Here is a 24,361-nt window from a genome sequence, read left to right on the forward strand (position 1 = left end):
ATATGATGGTCGAAATCCATAAATACTTCTTGTCAATAAGATGTTACAAAGTATAGTAGTTTTAGTCTAAAAACAACTTTACTTCCTATGTTTCATATAATGTCAGAATCATTTGATTATTTGACATATATTAAAAAAAATTGTTTAAAAAAAATGATATTACTTTTACTAGATTATTTTTGAATGGTTAAAAATATTGTATTTATTAAATATTACAATAAAAAAATATATATTAAAAATTGAAAGGATCATTCAATTTGAAACAATTTATTTTGTAAATGAATTTCTTATTATAAGATCGAGGGTATGTATCTCGCATTTCAACCAAGCACTAGTGTTTGTGTTAAAAATTATATTATTGAAACTTATGTATTAAGTGTTGAAACTTAAAATTTGTTTGTGTGAATTGAAAAAATAAATAAGTTTTACATACGTTAGATATCACATATTAGTTGTATTTAGAATATTGATGTATGATATTTAGTGTATGTCTCGAAGGATATTCAATTTTGTGAAAGGGAGTGAACGCATTCAAACTAACCATCACATGCGTCGTCGAGCATGCAAAGTTTGCACTAGTGTATTAATTTTTTAGTACCTCGAAAAAAAGAAGAAGAAATATTATTTTTTAATGTATTTTTTTTTCTTTATCCGCGTTTTTAACACACATTTTACTTGCTCTCCATGAGTATGTTCCACTTCATATATTTGAATCCGAGTCTTCCTTCACTTTCCTCCGATTTCGTAGGTTCGTTTTCAGTAAACTGGTCAAAAATTATTCATGCGAATTTTGTTCATATACTAGTTACAGAATTTCTCTATAAATAGCTAATTCCACTAATTTTAAAAATCATATCAAAACTCCAAATATTTTCATAGTTTTTTTCTCTTATCTCTTTTCTTCTTCATCTCATTTTTTTTCCTTCCCGTTACCGAAATATTATCCTTCACATTTTCGAATGGTTATATTATATTTGTCGTAACTATCATATTTAAATGTGTAATTCTAGAAGAAAAACTAATACGGTATATTCTAGTTGTTTTGTTCTAAAGACGTTGATTGATTGTATGTCTTACCCAATTTTTAGTAGTGTTGCGAAACGCATTAGAGAAAACGATTTAGTTTAGAACTCAATCTATAATATTTTCAATTGCTGAAAATTATTTTTCAAAATTAATTTTTCGAAATCCAAAAATTTCATTTAGTCTGGTGGTAGGATTACTCTTTGCAATATTTGAGGAGCCAAATCTTGAAATCTGTCGGTCCTAAATATAGGAATTTTCAAAATCATGATTTCTTAGCTACATCAACTCTCTTCTTTTTTGACATAGTAAGTCAACTCTCTTGTAGTTATCCACAATAGAAAAGTAACACAATCGTCTCTCACGTAAGATTATTTCAACCACTTAAGTATACTTCCGTTAGCTCGGCAGTTACGTTTGTAATACTTTAGTTTATATAAAAAGAAATATCTATTATTTGTGCATACAGTTTACAATTTAGACTATAAGATAACAATAGTATTGAATTTATTAACAAATAAGATTTTTTTTTTTAAAACAATGAGAGAGGTGAGTTGGTACAATTCAACGATAAGACTTTTCATTGCATCTAAAATACTTTAAATTGAAGTATCGAATAAATGTTTTAAAAAATTATTGTGATACCACAGTCTTTGTATTAGGTGTTCCAACCCTTAATTTGATTAATATCTACTCCAAATTTGACAGTCGCATTATGAAGTAGTTCGAGGGAATTGGATATACTGAGAACATTTTTAAGTACGTCCGTCAAATTATCACAAATAAAAAAGTGGATTAATATTAACATATTATGACTTGAATTCCTCTCGGCAATATTAAATGTTGGTATAATTTTTTTATCGTTTGAAATGTATTTACGGCGTGTGATACTAAAAACATATAATTAATATAGGCATTGTGGATTCAATAACAAAAGTGATTATATTTAATGATCTCAAATATTGGTAAATAGTTATACCAAAAAAAAAATATAAGTAAATGTTAATTACTCTATTTTATTATAAGTGTCTCATTTTAATTGTACACAATTCTTCAGAAATTGACTAATTATATTGATTTTGAAGATAATATAAATTTAATTTACTAAAATAGTTTTATTAATTAATACTCTATTTGGAATGAAATATAAGCAAAATTGATAGTTAAAATGTTGATGTATCTCATTAAAAAATTAGTTTAAATACATCAACTTTTCAACTATAATTTTTATTTATATTTCATTTAAGAGGAAGTAGTAGTTAGTACGTGTTGTAGTCAGATGACTTGACATACAATAAATGAATGTTTATTATTAGAAAAAAAAATAATTAATATATTTTATTGTTAATATAAAAAGACAAATAATATCAAATAAATAAATATTATAAATAACATACTTAATATGAATTACAGGGAATAATTTACCTAAATTTGATATTATTATTTCAAATACATCCTTAAATTAATTCCTTAATATAGTGTAGAGATGACCATTATAATTAGAGTAAATTAGTAAATTTATTTATCCTTTTTACATGAAATACAGAAATTTATATATACTTAACTATCATATCATATTCTCAATAAGTGTAAAATATATATTTTTGTTTATAAATGAGTCAATAAAAGTAAAATGTAAAAAATAAACATATATTCTTTTGTTTCATAATAAATGACATGAAAACAAATTTAAATAATTTTCATTTACACTTTTTAATGTGATGTTAATTATATTTTTTAATTGTATTTATGATAATAATAAATACAATAGTACCTTCTCTCTCTCTCTCTCTATATATATATATAAAAGTTAAATAGATGACTTATTATAGTAGGGAGAGTGTGATATATTACGATTTCTCCATCATATAATGACGGGTATATTTTAAAAAAAAATCTAAAAATTAACGATCTTTTCGATTTTCATTATAATATTTTTTTTTCAATTGTACCCTCCAAATGACACTATATCTATTATTTTCAACTCAATATATCCCACTTTTCATTAATGATAATGATGAATACTTTAATCATTGGTTAGAGTAATTTAGTATAAATATACAATTTTCTCTTTTTCGTTTATATATATTTTTTAATTTATATAAAATGGTTAAATGAATTATTCATTGTAGACATAGAAAGCAATTCAAAGGCACGGGGTCGTCCTTGAATTCTTTGGTGTCCTGCACGAGTGGTGAATTTGGTACTGTTGTTCGAATTGTAGATAGTCTTCAACGTAAATGATATTTTAACAATTTAAATTTTAAAAAACTCATTTCAAACATTAGGAAAACAATGAATTTTTTTAAGAGAACTCAATATCCTAAAACTTGATTTTGATTCAATCGTTGTAATAGGATTTATCTCTCAAGATCATAAGAATGGATATGTTTTAAATAAGTTTCACAATTTTTACAACATAATTTCAAGTTTTCATAGTAAATGACACAAGTCTCTTTCTATACAAAATAAAAATCCAAAAATCTCCTCTATGTTCTATAATGCTCGAATTTTCTATTAAGCGAGTCAATTGTTTGATCTACGATATATATAAAATTGAATCATAAAAGACTTATTCAGAAAACTCAATATTCTATTGTTTAACAAATTTGTCTCTTGCTTATAAACGATTGTGAATTGGTGTTTTTATTTTTCTATAGCTATGATTTCTTTTTTAGAATGTTTGAAATTTAGTTTGAAATTTTATAGTAGATATAAAAGACAAAGTGTTTAATTTAGATATGAACATAAAAAAATACTATACTATAACATAATAAAATACTCTTATGTTATTTTTATAAAAGACAGTTAGATCAACAAAAGTTAATATATAATATGAAAAAAATCGAAGTAAGTAATTTTTTATTTAAAATTATTTTAATATGATAGTATAATATTTTAAGAAATACCTTCACTTAATAAATGAGTTTGTTAAGAATATAGTATAATTCAAATTTTTGCAAAAATAGTTTTGATTCGGCAGAACTAACGTTTAATTCGATTGAGATAATTTTTATTCATTAATCGAATAATGAATATCCTAAACATGTCTGATGGATACTGCATGGCATGACTTTCCAGTGAGACTGACATTTTTTGAAGTGAAAAGGGAATAAAAGAAACCAAAAGGCCATGTTAGACAATGATTGTGTTGGAAGATAGGCTTGCATAAAAGATAAAGAAAGTGGATCATGCATACCCTCATAACACAACTCATCCCCTCGTAAAATTGGTTGCCTCTTTTTTTTTTTTTTCGTAATGAGATTTTTTCTTTCTTTCTCATTTTAGATACTCTTTATTTAGTTTAACTTTTTTTTTATCTTTAAAATTCAACTAATTTATTAACTATTGAGGGCAATTTAGTCAAAAAAATTATTGAAATTGTATAATTTAACTTAATCAACTACTTATCTTAATATGTGTAATTCAATTTTTTTTTTACTTATAATTTGTTTTGAACAAATTACATATCTACTCCAAACATTAGTGTCTACTTGAATTAAATTATTCTCTTCGTATGAAAATGTTTTTGTTTTAATATAATAGTTATTTATTTATAATTGAGTTATTTTTAAATATTTTTAAGGTTTTAGGGTAGAAATATAAATATGAAAAGAAAAGTGGTTCAATATCAATTAGCATTTGTTAAGATAAGATTAATTTATTTTTCTTTATATCTTTTTTAGCTTAAGTTTTATGCATTAACAATATAATTTTGAGTTTAATTGTTATGTAAAATGTTATACTATCAATATATCATAAATTATTTTTAAGTGTGACTTTGAATATAATTTAACAGTTGTAATTGACTGATAGTATAAAAAAATTTACAATATTTTTATAAATCGATAATGTATAAATTCAAATGTTTTTTTATTGAGGGGTTATATGTTGCAAAAAATTTCTTGTTTTTGAAATGTTGCAAAAAGCTGATTATGAGAAAACAAAGTACAGGTCTATGGCCCACTCTAGCGACCACAGATGGGCTTTTTCTAAAACCAATTTCCTTCAAAATCAGATATTCTTGAATCCAATTTTGTCATAGTTTAAAAACAAATGGGTCGATATTGCTAAGGACAGCTGAAATATGATAATCCCTGCATTGAGCTAAAGCGGAAATTTAACTCTATACCTACCAATTTACACCTCTTACCCCCAATTTTCTATAAAAATACATTTTTTCTTTTAAAAAACATATTCAAAACCTCAAACTTTCACTTTTTTTAGAACGCGTTCATGGTTCCAAACTAATTTAACTTTTAAAAAAAATTCTGAAATGCTTTTCTATTTTAAAATATCTAAAACTATATTTTCGAAACTCAAATTGAATTTTTTAGGATAACACAATATTGTTTTTCTTTTAAGAATCAAAAAGGAAAAAGTTTATAGTTTAAGAAAGGCAAAATACATTATGTACTTTTTAAAATTACACGAAAATATTTTATTAATTTTTTAACTTTTAGTTCAACAAATTACTCATTTATATTTGTAAACGTTGCAATGTTGAACTATTTTTAGTCATAATCTCATTTCAATTTTTATAGTTAGAGATTTTTAAAATTTCACTGTAAATTTTGTTATTGATCATACAAAGAACAACATAATAAATTTTCATTTTATTTAATGATCTGGATTAAGAAAATTTTGCGTTTAATTTGAATAACTCTAATACGTATCTCACTCAAAATCTCTATTGTTTAATTATTTTTCTAAAAATTAATTGATGATTTATGTTCTTAAGATTACTACAATAAAAAATCCTTAAGAATTATACAAGTTTATTGAACAATTTGAGAGAGTTTAGAGTTTCAATTTTGGTGGTTTGAAATTAAGATCGTCGGTACGAATTTTTACAAATATAAATGATAAACTTGACACCAAAAGAAAATTAAAATACTAACTTATTACAAAAAATAATAAATGACTAATATGTGATTTTTGTATAACTTAAAGGGCCGCGGTATGTATTTTGTCTTTAAGTAAAATGTAGGGTATAGGTATAACTTATAGGTATGGCGTAAAAATTTCAAGACCTTTTATTCTCTTCTTTCTAGAAAACCTAATATTTGTATGTTTTTATGAAATTGTCCTACTTCTCACTAGAATGTGTTAGGCTTAAATATATGTTTAGTTCTTATAAATTTATGTTTTTTATTTATTTCGTATATCTATGTAGATTTGTGGTTGATCCTCCACTATTTTGAAGTTAAATGAAATATGAATAATGAAGGGAAAAAGATTGAATTGGGTAAAGAAAAATATAAATTGTTAGATTGACGAAGATGATAATAAAACTCACACTACTATGAGTCATATACTAGAAAAAATTGAGATTAATGATCCTACAAATTTTTAGTTTAACACAGTAAGACTATTCTTGAGTTTGGTGTGAAGAGATTAGCAAAAGTTAGAGAATAATTAAAAGGGAAAGTTCAAGAGAGTATGAGTGACATGATAAAATAAATTATTCTAAATAAATAAATATATGATTTACAATCCGTAGAAAATTTTCTACAAAGATAAAATTGATGGTTCATTTTAGTTTATACAAAAATTCTTTTACATTTCTAACACCAATCCACAATGATTAGATAACTTTTCAAACTAATGTATTATATGGTTTTCCCTTCAAAATTAATACATAATTAAACAAAATAAACTAACTTAAACACAATAGAACTAATTGCCCTGGTGCAAGTAAAAAAAAACAACATAAAATTTGTTAGCACAAGGACAAAGTGCAAAGAGCTTGAAAGTTTAGAAAACAAAATAAAAAGGAAGAAGGAGAAACAAAGAATAACAGATTTATTCCGGTTCAATTAGCATATTGAAGAAAAAAAAAAGAGAGAAAATCATAAATGTAAGAGTTCACACCAATGTATTAAAATTAACTTCTATGCACTCTTATAGAGATTAATTTTCGAACATCAAAGTTAAAAATATGTTTGATTTATCAAAATAAATTTGTTGTTATCATGGTTCGTCCCACTTAACCCGTTAAAATAATGGAATTGTAGTGGGGGCATGTCGTATTGGTTCGTATGGTTAAAATAAATAATTTTGTTTTTCCGCTTCTTTATATTTAATAGTCACAATTTTATTTCCAATTAAAATAAATAAAAAAAACTATTTTTTTACACTTATTTTTATTTACATACTAAATTACTCTGTTAGTTTATTCACTTATTTTTTACTTTCACTTTATTCTGTTATTTATTTTTCGTTATGTTTTGGTCATTTAATTATATTTTTATTAATATCATTTTCGTTAATTTTTGTTAAAAAAATGTTAAATTTTGTCATCTCATTCATATATTCAAACTCATAAACTCGCATATTTATGATTTTCTTCAATCTAAAAACCTATAAAATTCATCAAACATATGACCTTCAAATCGATAACCTTTCAAACTTATAAAAATGAAATATCCCAAACTCATTCTTCTTGTTTAGAATCCCGTGTGAATTAGCAAGCACAATAAAAATACTAGACAATGATCAAGATCTTTTAAGTCAAATTCACAAACAGTGTTAATTTGTTGAATCAATTTGTATTAACTCAATCTTTCTTAAAGATGAAATTCACAAACAGTGTTAATTTGTTGAATCAATTTGTATTAACTCAATCTTTCTTAGATTGAATATATACAAATGTGTTTAGAGTGATTATACATTGAGATATATCACAGCAAGAAGAAATTAGATTATTTGAAAGTGAACTTTAAGTGAACTAGATTATTTGTGTAAGTATATATAATACAAATCTTTACTGTACTCACTGATTTACATATTTTTATACCATGCATTCTTAAATAACTTATAATATGCATAATTTTTCGATGAATATTAACCGACAACATATACACACCACAATCAAAATAATCACTCATCGGACAATTTAATTTTAAAGTTTTAAAAATATAAGTACTTTGTTTTAAATAAAACTTTATTCAAATTACATTTATATAATTCTTAAAATCAACAAAATAATATTTGAAACAAACAAAAATATGAAAATATTTTATTTATGTTGGTCATAGTGTTAAAGATATATTTTTTGGGTTCTTTTAAGTATATTCTCATATTAGAGATAGTATATTTCATATAACATATAAATAAATATTTTTTCAATAAAATAAAATAAAATGTAAACACATCTTTAATTAAACATATTTTAAACCATGATTAATAATATTCGTCGACTGTTATAGTGACTAATCCTTTTTGTGGTACAGCAGTGAGTTGTCTCTTTTATTAGACTTATTATTTTTTTATATATATATATATATGCATGTATATATGTCATATTACTTTTTTTGTTGTTGATATTCATACTATATTATTATATATAAGCTAATATCAAGTTTTTGTGTGATTTCTGTATAAGTCTGACATTTTTCCTTTTATTTACAATTATATGTTTTTTATTCAATTAAATAACTTATTTTTTAAAATACTTATTCTATATAAAAAGATACCAAATATTGTCTATACTATATATATAAAATGAATACCAAGTTTTTGTGTGACTTTTATCTTCAAATTTTAATGTTTATTTAAATTATTCATTTACAATTTCATATAATTTTTTATTCAATAAATACTTACATTTTTAAATATCTATAGACTAGATATACCACTTGCGATTCCTTAACTTAATTTCAATTAACGTTTTAGTCATTTATTATTATTATTATTATTATTATTATTTTTTTTTTTTCTTCACGATTTAGTCTTTTATTTTAATTTTAAGTGACAATTTGATATTTTATGTTTTAAAATGTCAATAATGTTATTTTTTGTATACAAAAATTCATCAAAAATTTCAAACAAAATCATAAAATTAATTATCATCTTTAATATAATACAAATTTTATCAAATGTATAACTCAAATATTCAAATAAACTCATATTTTCATATCCAACAACGTCAAATTAATTAAATAAAGAATGAAAATATGAGTTTATTTAAAGACTTAAGTTATGAATTTGACGAATTATATTGAAGATGATAATTAATTTTATGGGTTTTGTTTGAAAATTTTGATGAGTTTTTTGAATTTTTATAAAAAAAAAAAGATAACATTGTTGACATTTTAAAGCATAAAAGATCAAATTGTCACTTAAAATTAAAATAAATGATTAAAATATTAACTGAACTTAAATTAAGGGCCACACATGCTATTTAACCATATCTATATTATCACAAATTATATGGTAAGTTGTTTTGTAATTGATCTAAGGTACTACTACTTAAAACAATTCAAAGTTGAAAAAACATATACCATTTTATGAAAGTTGAAAATTTATTGATTTTCTTATTTTTAAAGTTGAAAAAAATATTTGAATGAAATCCGTTCGAAAAAAAAATAAAATTGCATTCATCAAACTAAATTCATTAATCCACATTAATTACACAGCTTCTCGATTGTAAATACAAGTAGGGCCGAAAAATTATATTTATGTGAAGTATTGTTAATATATAGAGAAATATCTTCTCTATACCATAAATAAAAAAGTGTACCAAATTTTAGTATAAAATGTTTTTATTTCAAGTTTAGCTTTTGCTTAGATTATTATATTTACTATTTTATCATTCTTTACCAATTAAATTTAATTAAATTATTAAATTTGTTTAAATAATCATATGCAATTTTATTTTATAATTGATATTATTTTCATTGAAAAAATATAAACAGAGATGTTCATGTATATATTTGTATTTTACGATAATATAAAGAGAAAAAAAATATATTTAAATTTAATTAATATGAACAATTATTATAAATAATTTTTATATTATTAATAAATTATAACTACTATATTATTAAATATATTTTACTTTTATTATAATTATCCATAAAACCATGTATATTAAAACTCTCCAATTTACCACGTGATGTGCTATGTTTTAAAATCAATAATAATTATTTGGTTTGGTTGCATAAAGCAATAAACCAAATTAACAAAATTAAAAAGAAAAGTAGCGAAAATTTGGGTTTAATTAATTATGATTAAGCATGTTATTAGGTATAAATGAATGAATAGTCCCATAGAACAATGATCCATAGTATTGGTACACAACACAGTACTTCACTCTAATATATTTAATTTAATAATTTCATTAATTTGCTCTCTCTTTCATGAAACTGAAACCTCACCCATCTGCTGTGGGTAGGTGCTGCTTGCTTCTTCACTCTCTCTTCACGTTTTCTAGGTTTTCTCTCCGATCCTTCTCCTTCTCCTTCTCCGTCTCCGTCTCCGGCAACCACTTTCTTCTTCTCTAGGTCAGCTTTCTCTTTCTCTCTCTAATTTATTTTCTGCATCGATTCCTTCTCTCTAAACATAGGCACGCACGCTCGCAGGTATTTATGCACGTGAATCAGATTTGCATGAACTCAATTGATGGGACACAAAAAGCGAAACTCTGCTCCGCGTTCCAAACAATCTCCGGCGGCTTCTCCGGTGGCGCAATCGCCCATCGGTGGAGCCGCCAATGGTTCCATTTCGCCCGACGTCGATTCCTGCAACGTTTTCGATCAAAATCTACCTAACCCTAACAAGATCGAATTGATTCCATCTCAATCCGAGGGTTCCGATTACTCCACAATTAAGGTAGAATGTGAGCGTGCCCTAACCACCTTTCGTCGTGGTAACCACAAAAGGGCAATGAAGCTCATGAAGGAGTTGTGTTTGAAGGAGGATGGTTCGTCATATTCGGCTTTCGTTTACCGAATTCACGGCTTCATTTGTTTCAAAGTGGCGTCGATTATCACTGATTGTAGCTCGAAGCAACGGCATTTGAAGCACGCCGTCGAATCGGCGCGGAGAGCCGTTGAGCTGTCGCCGAATTCGATTGAGTATGCACATTTTCATGCCAGTGTGATGTTAGAAGCAGCGACTGAGGGGAAAGACTATGAGGAGGTTGTGCACGAGTGTGAGAGAGGGCTTGCCATTGAAAACCCGAATGATCCTGCTAAGGAGACATTGCAGGACGAGAGCGAGCAGAAAGTGTCCACTCTGGAAGATCGGATAACACATGTGCAGAATGAGTTGAGGCAGCTGATTCAGAAGTCAAACATAGCTTCATTGTCTTCTTGGATGAAAAATCTGAGTAATGGGGAGGAGAGGTTTCGGTTGATTCCCATTAGGAGGCCTACGGAGGACCCTATGGAGGTTAGGTTGGTTCAGAGTAGAAGGCCAAATGAGATTAAGAAGGTGACCAAGACGCCCGAGGAAAGGAGAAAAGAGATTGAAGTTCGGGTAGCTGCTGCAAGGCTTTTGCAGCAGAAGTCAGAGTCACCCCAGTCTCCGAATGAAGGAGAGAGGGATGATAGAGCATTGGATTCGTCTTCAGGGTCTGGTCAGAGGATAGGTGATAGGCGAAGGCATATTAGAAAGAATAGCTCCACAGCCGAAAGGAGAGACTGGGTGCTGACTTATTGGAATTCACTGAGTATGGATGTGAAGAAGGACTGGCTTAGGATTGAACTATGTAATCTCATGTCCCACTTTGGGTCTTCAAAGGATACTTTGCCAAAAGATGTTTTATCAGAAGCTTTGTCTTATGCTGAGGCTAATAAAACATGGAAATTTTGGCGTTGCAGCATTTGTGCTGAGAAATTTTCAAATCAAGAATTTCATAGGCAGCATGTTATGCAGCTACACTTGGACAGTCTGTCGCCAAAGATGCAGCGACTTTTGCCTCAAAATATTGACAATGAATGGATTGAGATGATTCTTAATTGTTCTTGGAAGCCTTTGGATGTCTCAGCTGCAGTTAAAATGCTTGAGTATAAAGCAAAATCCAAAGGTTCGTCGTTTCGGGAGGATTATCTTACTCAAGACTACAATGATTGTTTTAAAGATTCAAGCAATTCTTACCATGAAAAGGAAAGTTTAGGGTACAATATTGGTAATTCTACAACAGAAAGCAGTAAGTATTATAAAATTGTGGAAAGTGATGTCAGAGAAGGCCTTGAAGACCAACAATTTACAGCAAACCCTGTTCCTGATTGTTGGCCAGTATCTGATGACAAGGAGCGTGCAAAGCTTCTGGAGAAAATCCACGCAGTATTTGAGATACTTATTAGACACAAATGTCTTGCTGCCAGTCATCTTCACAAGGTCATTCAATTTAGTATGGGGGAGATCCAGGGTCTTGCTGCTGGTTCTGAACTTCTAAAACATGATGTAGACCAAACACCAATGTGCATATGCTTTCTGGGAGCTTCACAGCTTAAGAAAATTCTCCAATTTCTGCAGGAAATATCTCATGCTTGTGGGTTGGGTAGATATGCTGATAAAAGTAGTAGTCCCATGAATGATTTGCATGATATCAGTCAAGGTCCTGAAATCAAAGATAAGATTGTTCTCAATGGAGATGCATCATGCCTCCTCCTGGATGAGTGTTTACTACCAACACAAGTCACTCCTGGTACAGCCCACGAGGCTGTCTTCGATGACATGGTCACCTCAAGTTCTCCTGATGGAATTTCACACAATAGCGGTGCTTTGCTATCCTGGCTATATTCAAGTCGGCCTGTTGGGGATCAATTGACGTCATGGATTCGGACCAACGAAGATAAAATACGCCAAGGACAAGAAATGGTCCAGAAACTTGACAAGGAGTTTTTTCAATTAAATGGCCTGTGTGAGAAGAAGTGTGAGCGTATAAGTTATGAGGAAGCGATTCAGACAGTAGAGGATCTTTGTCTTGAAGAAGGTAAAAAGAGGGAAAATGTGAGTGAATTTGTGCAGCGAAGCTATGAGTCTGTCCTAAGAAGGCGGAGAGAAGAGCTTGTTGAGAGTGGGAATGATGTGATGTATGTCAGCAATAGGTTTGAGTTAGATGCTATATCAAGTGTATTGCAAGAAGCAGAATCGATGAATGTTACTACTCAATTTGGCTATGAGGATACTTATGCTGGTGCGACTTCTCAGTTATGTGACTTGGAATCTGGTGAAGATGATGAATGGAGAATGAAGGACTGCTTGCATCAAATGGATGGCTGTATAGAAATGTCTATTCAGAAACTGAAAGAGCACTCATCTATAGAGGTAAGTTTGTTTGGCTCTTGTCTTGTGTCTTCTAAGTTAATTGTGAGGATGACCTTTTGCCTCGATGTTCTAACCTTAATGTGTTTACTGTGCAGCTTAGCAAAATTGATGCTGAAATAATTAGAAGTGTTTCCGAGGTGCAGCAATTGGAACTCAATCTTGGGCATGTTTCTGCGAATGATTATCGTGCAATACTAGTGCCTCTAGTGAAGTCGTACATAAAGGTTTGTATACAATTGCCCAAACATGTACTCTTATTTCATTTTTCACTTGACTATATGCTCGATTGTCTTGATCTTTCAGACACTTTTGGAAGATTTGGCCGAGAAAGATGCAAGGGAGAAATCTGATGCTGCTGGTGAAGCATTTTTGGCCGAACTTGCTCTTGATTCCAAGAAGGTTGGCAAAGGGGGAAATGAGAACACGAGACATGTGGAGAAACCAAAGGATAAGAAGAAGAATAAAGATCACAAAAAAACAAGAGATTTGAAGGTGTTCATCATGCATGTTGAATAAGTTCATATATTTGGCCATTGTCTATGATAACTGATTAAAATTTATCTCTCTTGCAGGCCACAAGTGGTTCTATGCATCTCTCGCTTCAGTCTACCACTCTTGAGTCAGTATATGTTGACTTTGTTTTTCTGGGTTTTCATTTTGTTATATAATTTTCTAGAGACAATGTAACTTTCCTTAAAAATATTTTTGATTGCAGTTCTAATCTAGTAGCACCTGATAGTGACTATCAAGATCACGAGGTTGCTTCTATGAATGATGATGATTTGGAACACCATGAAGAGGATTTTAGACGTAAAATTGAGCTTGAAGAGGAGGAAAAAAAGCTTGAAGAAACTTTGGAACTTCAACGGAGGATTGAAAATGAGGCCAAACAGAAGCACCTCGCTGAGCAACAGAAAAAATTATCTGTCACATGTTCATTAGAGGAAGTGACAGACAAACTTCAAGATTGTCAATTCAAGCCTGTTGCTGATGTCTCAGATGCACACGAAAATGCAAAACTACCTATGCAGGTATGGATCCCCTTTTGCAGTTTCTCCTACTGCTTGTAAGCGGATATAATTTCCGGTAACTAATCTTCAAGTTACTATTGTATGGTTTAATGGACCTATTGGCAAGCATACGAATTATAGAAAATACTTAAAGAGATGAAGAGGTATTGCTGGAAGTTCACACGCTGAACTTGCACATTTTTTTCAGGAACAGTTGGCAAAGGATAATGGGTGCCCAAACAATCTGGATGTTTTGCTTGTTACCACAGCAAATGGTTCCATGATGCCAATTAAATCTTCAGCTGATTCAACTTCCCAAAAAATTAATCATTTGCATCAGTCAAAAGTTAAACAAGGTTGGTGGTGTCTCAAAATGCATTGTTTATTTATATTTTAGCTTGAGGTTCCCAACATTTTTTTTGAAAAACATTTCTAGCAGATTTGCCCAATGGAAATGTTCCAGAGAATGGTCTACCTTTGCCTGATCGGCGTGCAGGAAAAAAACATAAGAGGAATAAGAATTCGTCTAAAATGGTTGATGGAAAGTTGGAATATGTCTCATTGGAAAAGGAGAGTGTTGAGGATACATTCACTGACCATCATTTGAGAGAGCATGCTAAATTTCATAACAACCAAGATGCTAAAAATTGTAAGTTTTAATCTTGCTGAAAGATTCTTTCCATGTAATGCTGGTGGTGAATTTATTCTCAACTAATTAGGTTTTTATCAGATGTGTTTGGTTCATAATTCTTTACAAAGATAATGTTCGACCTAATTGAATTTTATTGGTATGTACTGTTAGTATAATGACTTTTTCAGGGGAGATGCTCTCCCTCCCACCACACATAAAACGCGGGAATTGGTTGAAAAACACTTCTGGTAGTGTTTTGTTGCACTAGTGAGCAAACATTGGGGGTGAATGAGCAATCACCTTTTTGTAGTGCCAACCAATCATAAATTGCCACGTCATTGAAAATGTTTGACTTTAAACATAACTATTAACTACTTTGTACCTTATAAAAATTGTGGTTGGTTGACAAGGTTAAAAATTTTACATTCAATGTATCAAAATTAATTCCAACTCAATTATGTTAAGCGGTTAAGGTTGCTTTATTAATGTCTCTATTAATCGGCTTACAAAGTATTAAACATGACTACTCAAAATTTGAAACTGTGAGGAAGACTTTGCCTTGTTAAGTTATTAAAACATTTTATTTTAGGAATCAAGCTTTAGTTGCTCAATATCATTCATTTACCAGTGGGTCGAACTGTGGGTTCAATATCATGATTTAAATCTACTCCCGTCGAAATGAAATATAAGCAAAAAGTAGTTGTAGCATAATTTGTGAGAAGAAGAGTTTATGTTTCTCAATGGTAAACTTAATAGGGGCATTTTTGTAAAGAAATCATTAAAAGCATGTGACATTTTGTCAGGGATCTTATATTAACGGACAAAGAAAATTTTAATATTGGGCCTGAGTGATATATACTGCTTAAGAGGTGATTTTTTCGTTCTTTTGGGTTTCTAACGTCATGGGTCATGAGCTATATCATGAAAAAGGGTCGTAGCTTCCCTATCTGCCACATCGTGCCATCATTTAACAACAATGATCCAGAAAATATCCCAATCTCTTGATGTGGAAATGTAACAAGTAAAATAAAATCTCTGAAGTCAATAGCAGTGTTGCCATGCATAATCCTGTTGAATTGTGTTTTTTGACTAGTGGCTGTAGCGGGCGAAGCTTGTGTAAAACCTGAATATGCCCTCAACTTATAATCTACTAGTTTCCTGTATTGTTTCCCTAAATTTCGACGCAGCAGCCATACCTCTATACTGCTGTAGTGTTTTGGGGTTGGCCGCCACGCTCCGATATCCATTGTTTGACTACATAGAATTAAATAAATGTTGCATGTTTTGTGTCATCTTTGTTGCCTTGTTTTGGGTACCAGGTCCTCCTTTTGAGCTTTAATTTAAATAATTCAAATAGCAGCCATCCTGCACCCTGCAATCCCACTTTTGAGGGCGGCTCTGCCCTGCAATCCGAGATCGACAACATAGGTTGAATTAGGTTCTTGTATGCAATACAGTTTCTTTCCTTTTGTGCTTTTTGTTTTTGGCGTCTAGGTTATTTTGTACGCTAGGTATCCTGTCATGGGATCACTTATACCTGGGTTTGTATTGTAATTGTTTGATATTGTGCATGGGAGATTAACTGATGAGTGTTGCTACACTTTGTGATTTCTGATTGCCCTAGTCTTCCATCTCTTTGATTAGGTTATTATGGTTTTTCTTCAGTGTGCTTCCTTCTCTTAATAAGTACTTTTTTTTTTTTTTTTTTGCGGGCGAAGCTTGTGTAAAACCTGAATATGCCCTCAACTTATAATCTACTAGTTTCCTGTATTGTTTCCCTAAATTTCGACGCAGCAGCCATACCTCTATACTGCTGTAGTGTTTTGGGGTTGGCCGCCACGCTCCGATATCCATTGTTTGACTACATAGAATTAAATAAATGTTGCATGTTTTGTGTCATCTTTGTTGCCTTGTTTTGGGTACCAGGTCCTCCTTTTGAGCTTTAATTTAAATAATTCAAATAGCAGCCATCCTGCACCCTGCAATCCCACTTTTGAGGGCGGCTCTGCCCTGCAATCCGAGATCGACAACATAGGTTGAATTAGGTTCTTGTATGCAATACAGTTTCTTTCCTTTTGTGCTTTTTGTTTTTGGCGTCTAGGTTATTTTGTACGCTAGGTATCCTGTCATGGGATCACTTATACCTGGGTTTGTATTGTAATTGTTTGATATTGTGCATGGGAGATTAACTGATGAGTGTTGCTACACTTTGTGATTTCTGATTGCCCTAGTCTTCCATCTCTTTGATTAGGTTATTATGGTTTTTCTTCAGTGTGCTTCCTTCTCTTAATAAGTACTTTTTTTTTTTTTTTTTTATCAATATGTACTTTTGTTCTGTTGAATTAGATTCAAAGTCTACTTTGTACTCTTTGCAGTTTCGTTGCATCACTTTGTGCTTCTTTCCTGAAAGAATTATGTCAATGTTTAAGTTTAAAATTGTTCGATAATGCAGAAATCTTATTTCGGTTTTCGAGCCTTGATGAAGTCATTGATAAATGATAATATATTTATTTGAAAAATACTATAAACAAATGCCATTTTGGAAAGGTATTTATTTTCCATAATACGAAAATTAATTTGCTGTTGCTTGAATGTACCATCAGTGTTGGAAAACAATGGAGCAAAGGTGATGAAAGAATTGCAAGTGGAAGATGAGGAGGAGGAAAGATTCCAAGCTGATCTTGAAATGGCTGTACGCCAAAGCCTGGGTATAATAATATCTTTCAGTCCTTATATACATATGTAGACTGGTATATGATTAAGTAATCCGGCATTTTTTTTATATCTTACATGTGTCAGCTTCTTGGTATATGATTAAGTAATCAGTAATTCAATCCCTTGCTCCCTGTCTCCTCTTCCCCTCTAGCACAAGGTGAAACACCTTGTGCATTATTACTTTTACTTTTAAAATCCAAAGGTTTTCGGTGTGTTATGACATAAAATCATTCTTCAGTCTCAACCTCAGTTTAAGCTGTTGGATTAATTGGTTCTTGACAATCTCTATGTCATGAGTAGGCTTTCTTTGTGTTCCAGTTCAATTTCATTGCCAACTTCCTTCTTGAATCTTAATTTAATAACTAGATTTTCATATCATCTGCTTGTTGACAACATTCAACTCCAGATTGATACCAATTGCTCTCTCATAGATGACGGTTCAGAGCCTGTCATTCATCGTTGACCTTAACACCACAAGGGTTCATTTGCCACAAAGCTTTATTAGCTGTTATCTGAGTACTTATTAATCACTATTCTTTTCTTTGTAGTGCATTTATCTGTATATTTATTTACTATCCATTTCTCTAGCTACTAAAAGTCATTCTAGGCATACTTGTTTTTAATTTTTCTGGATACATGACACAGTTTCTATTTTTGTTACAATTTACAAAGCTTGGCAAACTAACTAAATCTTGATAGTCATTTAAATATTTCCTGTTTTCGTAAATTAGCTATACTAAATTGCACACCTTGAAAAAGGAGTTCTGGGTTCATCTTGTGACTGTCTAACGTTGTAAGAGATTCTTCTTATCAGACACATATCAAGCACGTGGAAATTTGCCTCCAGTTTCGAGTTTGAGAATGCCACAGAGATCTTCCTCACAAGTAGATTGTTCCGGTTTTTCACCTGTGGAAGACTCAACTGAGGATGTGAACGGAGGAGCTACTTTACTTGGTACAGGACTGAGGAATGAAGTGGGTGAATATAATTGTTTTCTCAATGTTATTATTCAGGTAGGTATTTTGAAAGTCAACTTTTTCCAATGTTATTATATTAGTTGATGGCGTTTTATTTCCCTAATGCATCATTTTCTATACTCATTGATTTCTTGATTCTCTATGACCTCAGTCATTGTGGCATGTAAGACGCTTTCGGGTGGAATTTCTTGGCAGATCAAGATCAGAGCATGTTCATGTCGGTAATCCATGTGTTGTGTGTGCGCTGTATGAAATATTTACTGCTCTAGACCTTGCTTCAAAGGATTCAAGGAGAGAAGCAGTTGCACCTACATCCCTGCGGATAGCTCTAAGCAACCTATATCCACATAGTAACTTCTTTCAGGAGGTAGCTTCATTGACAGAAAATGAATAAAATATAGTTCTTCTGTTGACAATGTGATTAATGTATTGGCATTTGGCAGGCTCAGATGAATGATGCTTCCGAGGTGCTGGCAGTGATATTTGACTGCCTTCATCGATCATTTACTCGTGGTTCAAATGTTACTGATGCAGAATCAGTGGAAAGCAACTGCATGGGGTCTTGGGATTGTGCAGCTGGTAGTTGTATTGCACATTCACTTTTTGGAATGGACATTTTTGAACAAATGAACTGTTACCATTGTGGTCTAGAGTCCAGACATTTGAAGTATACCTCCTTCTTTCACAATATAAATGCCAATGCCCTCAGGACAATGAAGGTATCTTAAAAACCATAAGAGTGTGTTTGGATGGGGTAATTGGAAATTCTAGGGACATTAGAATTCTAGGCAATTCAAATGCTTCATTTGAATTCCTTTATTTTTAAATTTTGTTGTTTGGAGGAAGGAGTTCTTTTAAAATTGAGCTATTTTTATAAATTTCAAAAGTGTTGGTGCAAAAATGAAAACTAAATTTGGGCAACTGAAATTTTGGAAAAGTTGAGGGACTATTTTGCTTAAATTTTGATTATTTATAGTATTTCTGATTTTGTGAAGCATAAGCAAACAATATTGCTTGCTACGTACCTTAGCTAGATCCCTTCATCACCTTTTCAGGTTATGTTTCCTGAAAGCTCCTTTGATAAGCTTTTGAATCTTGTGGAGAGGAACCATCAATTGGCTTGTGATCTAGAAGTCGATGGCTGTGGCAAGCTCAACCACATCCATCACTTTCTTTCAACTCCACCCCATGTTTTTATGACAGGTACCTCAGTTGTTGTGTGTGGAATATAACTTTTTTTTTGTATGCTCTTCTCGGCCTTTCTCTTACATGTTTGGCATCCACAGTTCTAGGTTGGCAAAATACATGTGAGAGTGCTGATGACATAACCGCAACTCTGGCAGCTCTGAGCACCAAGATAGATATCAGTGTCCTTTATCGTGGTTTAGATCCCAAAAGCACCCATAACTTGGTTTCGGTGGTATGTACTTGAATGATAATATGCTAGGGATGTTTATATTTATTATTGATTGCTTGTTCTTTCCTCTTTAATAGATGAATTTGGCTTTATTACACAAAAAGACTGCAACATGAACATTTACTGTAGAATTCGCAGAGGCACAATGGAGTGTGGTAGCATAGTGGGCTAGTTAGTACTTAAGTATGGGAGGTCCATGGTCCAAAAGCCCGAACCAATGCACTCAATCACTCTCCGACTTATATACACTTCACTTGTGCCTATAGTGTTTGATGTGAGACTCTTTACCTTCCAATACTCCCTCTCAAGTCCAATTGGATAATAACTTCTGGCACTCAACCTCTAATCCACCTAGATAATTTGTTTAGTGGCCCAGTTTCTTCTTGTTGTTAGCCTCAGGCCATCTTGATATTTATCCTCCCTCCACACCCTGATTTTTATTTTTCACTTAACTTCCAATTGAAGTCCTGAACAGTGAAAAGTTCATTTTTACTCTTCCTTTAACAAATATGAGCTTAGATGAAAATCATTGTGCTGACTGGATGGTTAAATGAATATTGAACCATATCACAGTTCTTGCTTGCTTATGTTTGAGGGGTCTCTCTCCACCCCGAAAGATTTGGATCACATCTTATTTCTCTTCCTTTGGGCCTTGGTCCTCCAAGAGACACCCAAAAACAAATGAGCTGATATTTCATATTGGAAGATGAAAATCCGAGTGAAAACTGCTGAAAATATTATACTTTTACTCTGTCTCTCTTCTTTTTCTTTTTACTTCAGCCTTCCAATTTTTAACTGTTCAGTAACATTTTACAATTTTGAAGTGAAAAAATTAGTCACATCTGTACCAGAGCTTTAATTTTACAAAATGTCAAATATTTTCCTTGTTCATTGCTGCTGTGCCATCCCAATTGTCTGCACCATTTATGAGCCTAATTTGTGCCATTTGAACTTGTAGGTTTGCTACTATGGCCAGCACTATCATTGCTTTGCTTATAGCCATGAGCATGAACAATGGATTATGTATGATGACAAGACTGTGAAGGTGAGTTAAATATAATGAATTGATGAATATATGTTGTCACTCTTGCTGGTTAAATTTTTCCCGTTAAATGACCAGATAATTGGTGGATGGGCCGATGTTCTTACTGTGTGTGAGAGAGGGCATCTACAACCTCAGGTTCTCTTCTTTGAAGCTGTAAACTAGATTTCTGGTGGAACTCATAATATCATTTGCTGGACTGAAGAATGTTGAGTTTGACAAATTTTGGCATCAAATTGCTTTCTTGGTGTGGCCCTGCTTATGCTGATGTGTTGCATTTCTGCATAACAAAAGTGGTTTATAAGTTGCAAGTTTCACTGATGTCAACAAGTTTTGGCGTACATACATCGGGATATACAGTGTTTTAATTTTTGTGATACAGTTCATGATTTAAATAGGAACAGGTTCTCGCGGAGGAATGATGACGAATACTTTTAGTTTAACTGGATGAAGAAACCAGACAGTTGGTTCGTTTTGAGAATATCAGATTCATTTATTGTAATCATCCAATAAGCAGGTTTTGGTATTGCTATAAGAACCTCAAGTTGACCAGCAATCTGTAAGAAGATCTTAGGCTATTTTAGATGAAAATAATTGCCCATTATTGTTGGGTAACAAACATATAACAATTTGTGCCGAGGGAATTCGATTTTCAGTTGTTGAGGAAATTTCCCTCCCACCGCCTCCAACCCCTGAGGATCTGTATAGCTCTTACACAATTAGATTTGTCCCAACGTCAGCTTGTTGCAACTACAGCTGAAAAAGGAGTGTCTGTTACTGATCTTATCTACTGTGAATGTGATGGAACATGCTGCTGCATGGCTGGTTTATGCCTCAGTAAATTTAGGAGATTCATCCTTTGTATTCACAATATTGTACCTTTTTTACTTCCATTTTTGTGTGGTAGGGTGGACAGGTAGGATCTCCGTGAATCGAGTATGAGTGAACTAATGATATCAAATTATAGTTGCAGGTGTTTACTGTAGCTCTGTTTGAGTGAAATGCTGAAGGTTTTTGGCACAATTTTGTCCTACAGTTTTTGGGAATAGCGTCAACTGAGATGGATTATATTATACTTAATTAATTCTTCTATATCTATCTATATATATATATATTGATGCAGAATATACAACTCAGCCCGTAGATTTGTACTCTATATGCCCTCTATACTCAGTTACATAGTAAATTTCATATTTTACCGAGGCAATGCTTTTGTTGCATGTTGAGTTTAGTTTGAATTTGAATGTTCTAGTTTTATTTTACCAATTTTTTGGAGTTTGATAAGTTCGTCACACCACTGATCAAGATATTTTGATTTTGTTGTACAATAATATCAAGTTGGTATCCTACTTTGATTATTTATAAATGTTTCATCAAGTTAATGAGAAGAGAGTTATGTTTGAATGTTTTCATGGAATGTTATAATAGATGTTGGGAAAATTGGTGGAAAATTATAATTCATGCTTGGAAGTTTAAGTGAAGAGTGGAAGTTGACGGAAAGTGATTCACAGGCAAGTGATATAATAGGCTTGTTTTGCATTACATACTAATTATTGACAAAGTTGCAAACTATTCTCTTCTTTCCTTTTCCCCAAAAGTACCCCCATCATTTCCCTTTAACTCCTCACATTTTGCAAAAAAAGCTTAAAAGTAAAATCTGTTTGAACAAAAACATTAATCTAAAACAATTTCTTTTGCTCTTAATCTAAAACAATTTATTTTCTACCTATTCGTAAATGCTGTAATAAATGAATCTTGTTAAAAATAGGGTTAAATTAAATGTTTTTGGTAGACAATTTATCTATTAGTTTAAAATTGTGGTGCAACATGGGACACCTATGACGGTCGACGTAATCCATTTAGCCTTTTTCACATTTTTTTGAGTAATTTGGGGTATATAAAGAATATTTAGACTCCACCTAATAATATCACACTATCTTGTTTATGTTTTCAAGACTATAATAATGATGATGAAAGAAATGGAGAAAATGAAAAATAAAGAGGATCCATTCTCTTAATTAGTTTCTCAATAATTTGGTTAGGTCTTGCAAAAGAGATTTGTCCTACATAGCGTGATGAATTTATAGTTCTAATTTCTACTTGAAAAGAGATCGTGATTATGTCTTTGGCCATTTTACGAATACAATTAATTCAAGTAACAAAAGACTTGTGTTGTTGTATTATTATAAAATGGTACTTGACGTCTTAATTATTAGTCAAAATAATTATTTTAGATCTTAATTGATCCTTAAATTCGAATAAATTCAATGGTTTATGGGTTAGTCAAAACAAGATTTTAGTTTGAGATGGATTATGTTGAACCTTAAGTTTAATTTCAATACGAGAAACATGTTCAAATATTATAGCTTTTAAGTAAAATCGTATCGTCATTTTAATTCATAAAATCAAACTTCATTTTTTTTTTCGAATAAATTGTGTCAGTTATTATTATTTGAAATTGTTTGTACAATATTTTATATTTCTTTTCATTAAATGACACTAAATTGATATTTGAAATTGTAAATTCCAATCAATATAGTTTTGAATTTTACAAATAAGCAAATATATTCCCTAATTTGTAACACGTTAGTCCTTTTAGTTTCTCCGACCAATGTTTTCATCGAAGTATATGAGTTAAACGATAAAAGCATATATGACATTCCTCCATGGATGCCACATCATTTCCACGTCACATGGACCATTTTGTCAACAATATTTGTGGATTTTTTTAATGTAATTAAACTATTCAGAAACTAATATGCCTATATTTTATTATTAAAATTGGCATATTTTGACAGAATGATGAATGAAACTGTAGTTAATTTATATGAGTTGATGGACTTAAAAAAAATGTGTTTACTTAACGACAATGCAACCAAAACCGCGTGGACGAAAATGTTGGCAGCTTGTTGAAAATTTATTTGTCTAAGGAAAATAGATGCAAAGTATTTGGAAGGCAATAGATTCATAGAAAATGTTGAATCTTTAGCTAAGAACTATTGAAGTGAAGACGTATAGAAAGGAAGGTTTATGGTTCTTTGGTTGCAATGTCATTAAACATACATTGTTTCTCAACTTCTTCAACTCATACAAATTAATTAGAGTTTCATTCATCATTATGTCAAAATATGAGATAATTTGAAAAACAGAAAATAAAAATGGAATAACCTAGCGAAATGTCAAAGATTAACTAAGAAATCAAAAAATGATTAGAGGAGATGAAAAGAACTCTAATTAGCTCAATTTAGAAAAAAATTCACATGTAAGATTTTTTTTAACCTAGTTTAAGGTAGTTAAACACTCAAGTTAAATTTTAAACTCTTAGGAGTATACGATTTTAAGTCATGACAATGAGTCAATTTGCATGTAAATTATAAATTTATGATTCCACATTAGTCTATCTTAAAATATAAAATTTTGATAAATATTAGTCGATTTCATATAATAGTTTTCAAAATATCATAATCATTCATAGACATGATTTT

General features: G+C 30.8%; 1 protein-coding gene across 2 annotated transcripts; it reads left to right on the top strand.

The window, feature by feature from the left end:
* Positions 1-10,112: 10,112 nt before the first annotated feature.
* LOC101496590 (uncharacterized) lies at positions 10,113-21,968 on the top strand. Of its 2 annotated transcripts, none has more exons than XM_004508735.4 (16): positions 10,113-10,310; positions 10,389-13,083; positions 13,179-13,307; positions 13,387-13,575; positions 13,656-13,702; positions 13,799-14,114; positions 14,302-14,449; positions 14,533-14,742; positions 17,328-17,432; positions 18,254-18,453; positions 18,569-18,784; positions 18,861-19,136; positions 19,473-19,620; positions 19,704-19,837; positions 20,793-20,879; positions 20,955-21,968. In XM_004508735.4, the coding sequence occupies exons 2-16, from the start codon at positions 10,429-10,431 to the stop codon at positions 21,039-21,041; spliced, it is 4,947 nt and encodes a 1,648-aa protein (XP_004508792.1). In that variant the 5' UTR covers positions 10,113-10,310; positions 10,389-10,428; the 3' UTR covers positions 21,042-21,968. The 2 variants fall into 2 exon arrangements, with proteins under 2 accessions (XP_004508792.1, XP_004508791.1); XM_004508734.4 differs by having other exon boundaries at positions 10,114-10,310; positions 14,530-14,742.
* The last annotated feature ends 2,393 nt before the right edge of the window (positions 21,969-24,361 follow it).

The sequence above is a fragment of the Cicer arietinum genome, chromosome 7, assembly GCF_000331145.2.
Source record: "Cicer arietinum cultivar CDC Frontier isolate Library 1 chromosome 7, Cicar.CDCFrontier_v2.0, whole genome shotgun sequence".
Lineage (NCBI taxonomy): Eukaryota > Viridiplantae > Streptophyta > Magnoliopsida > Fabales > Fabaceae > Cicer > Cicer arietinum.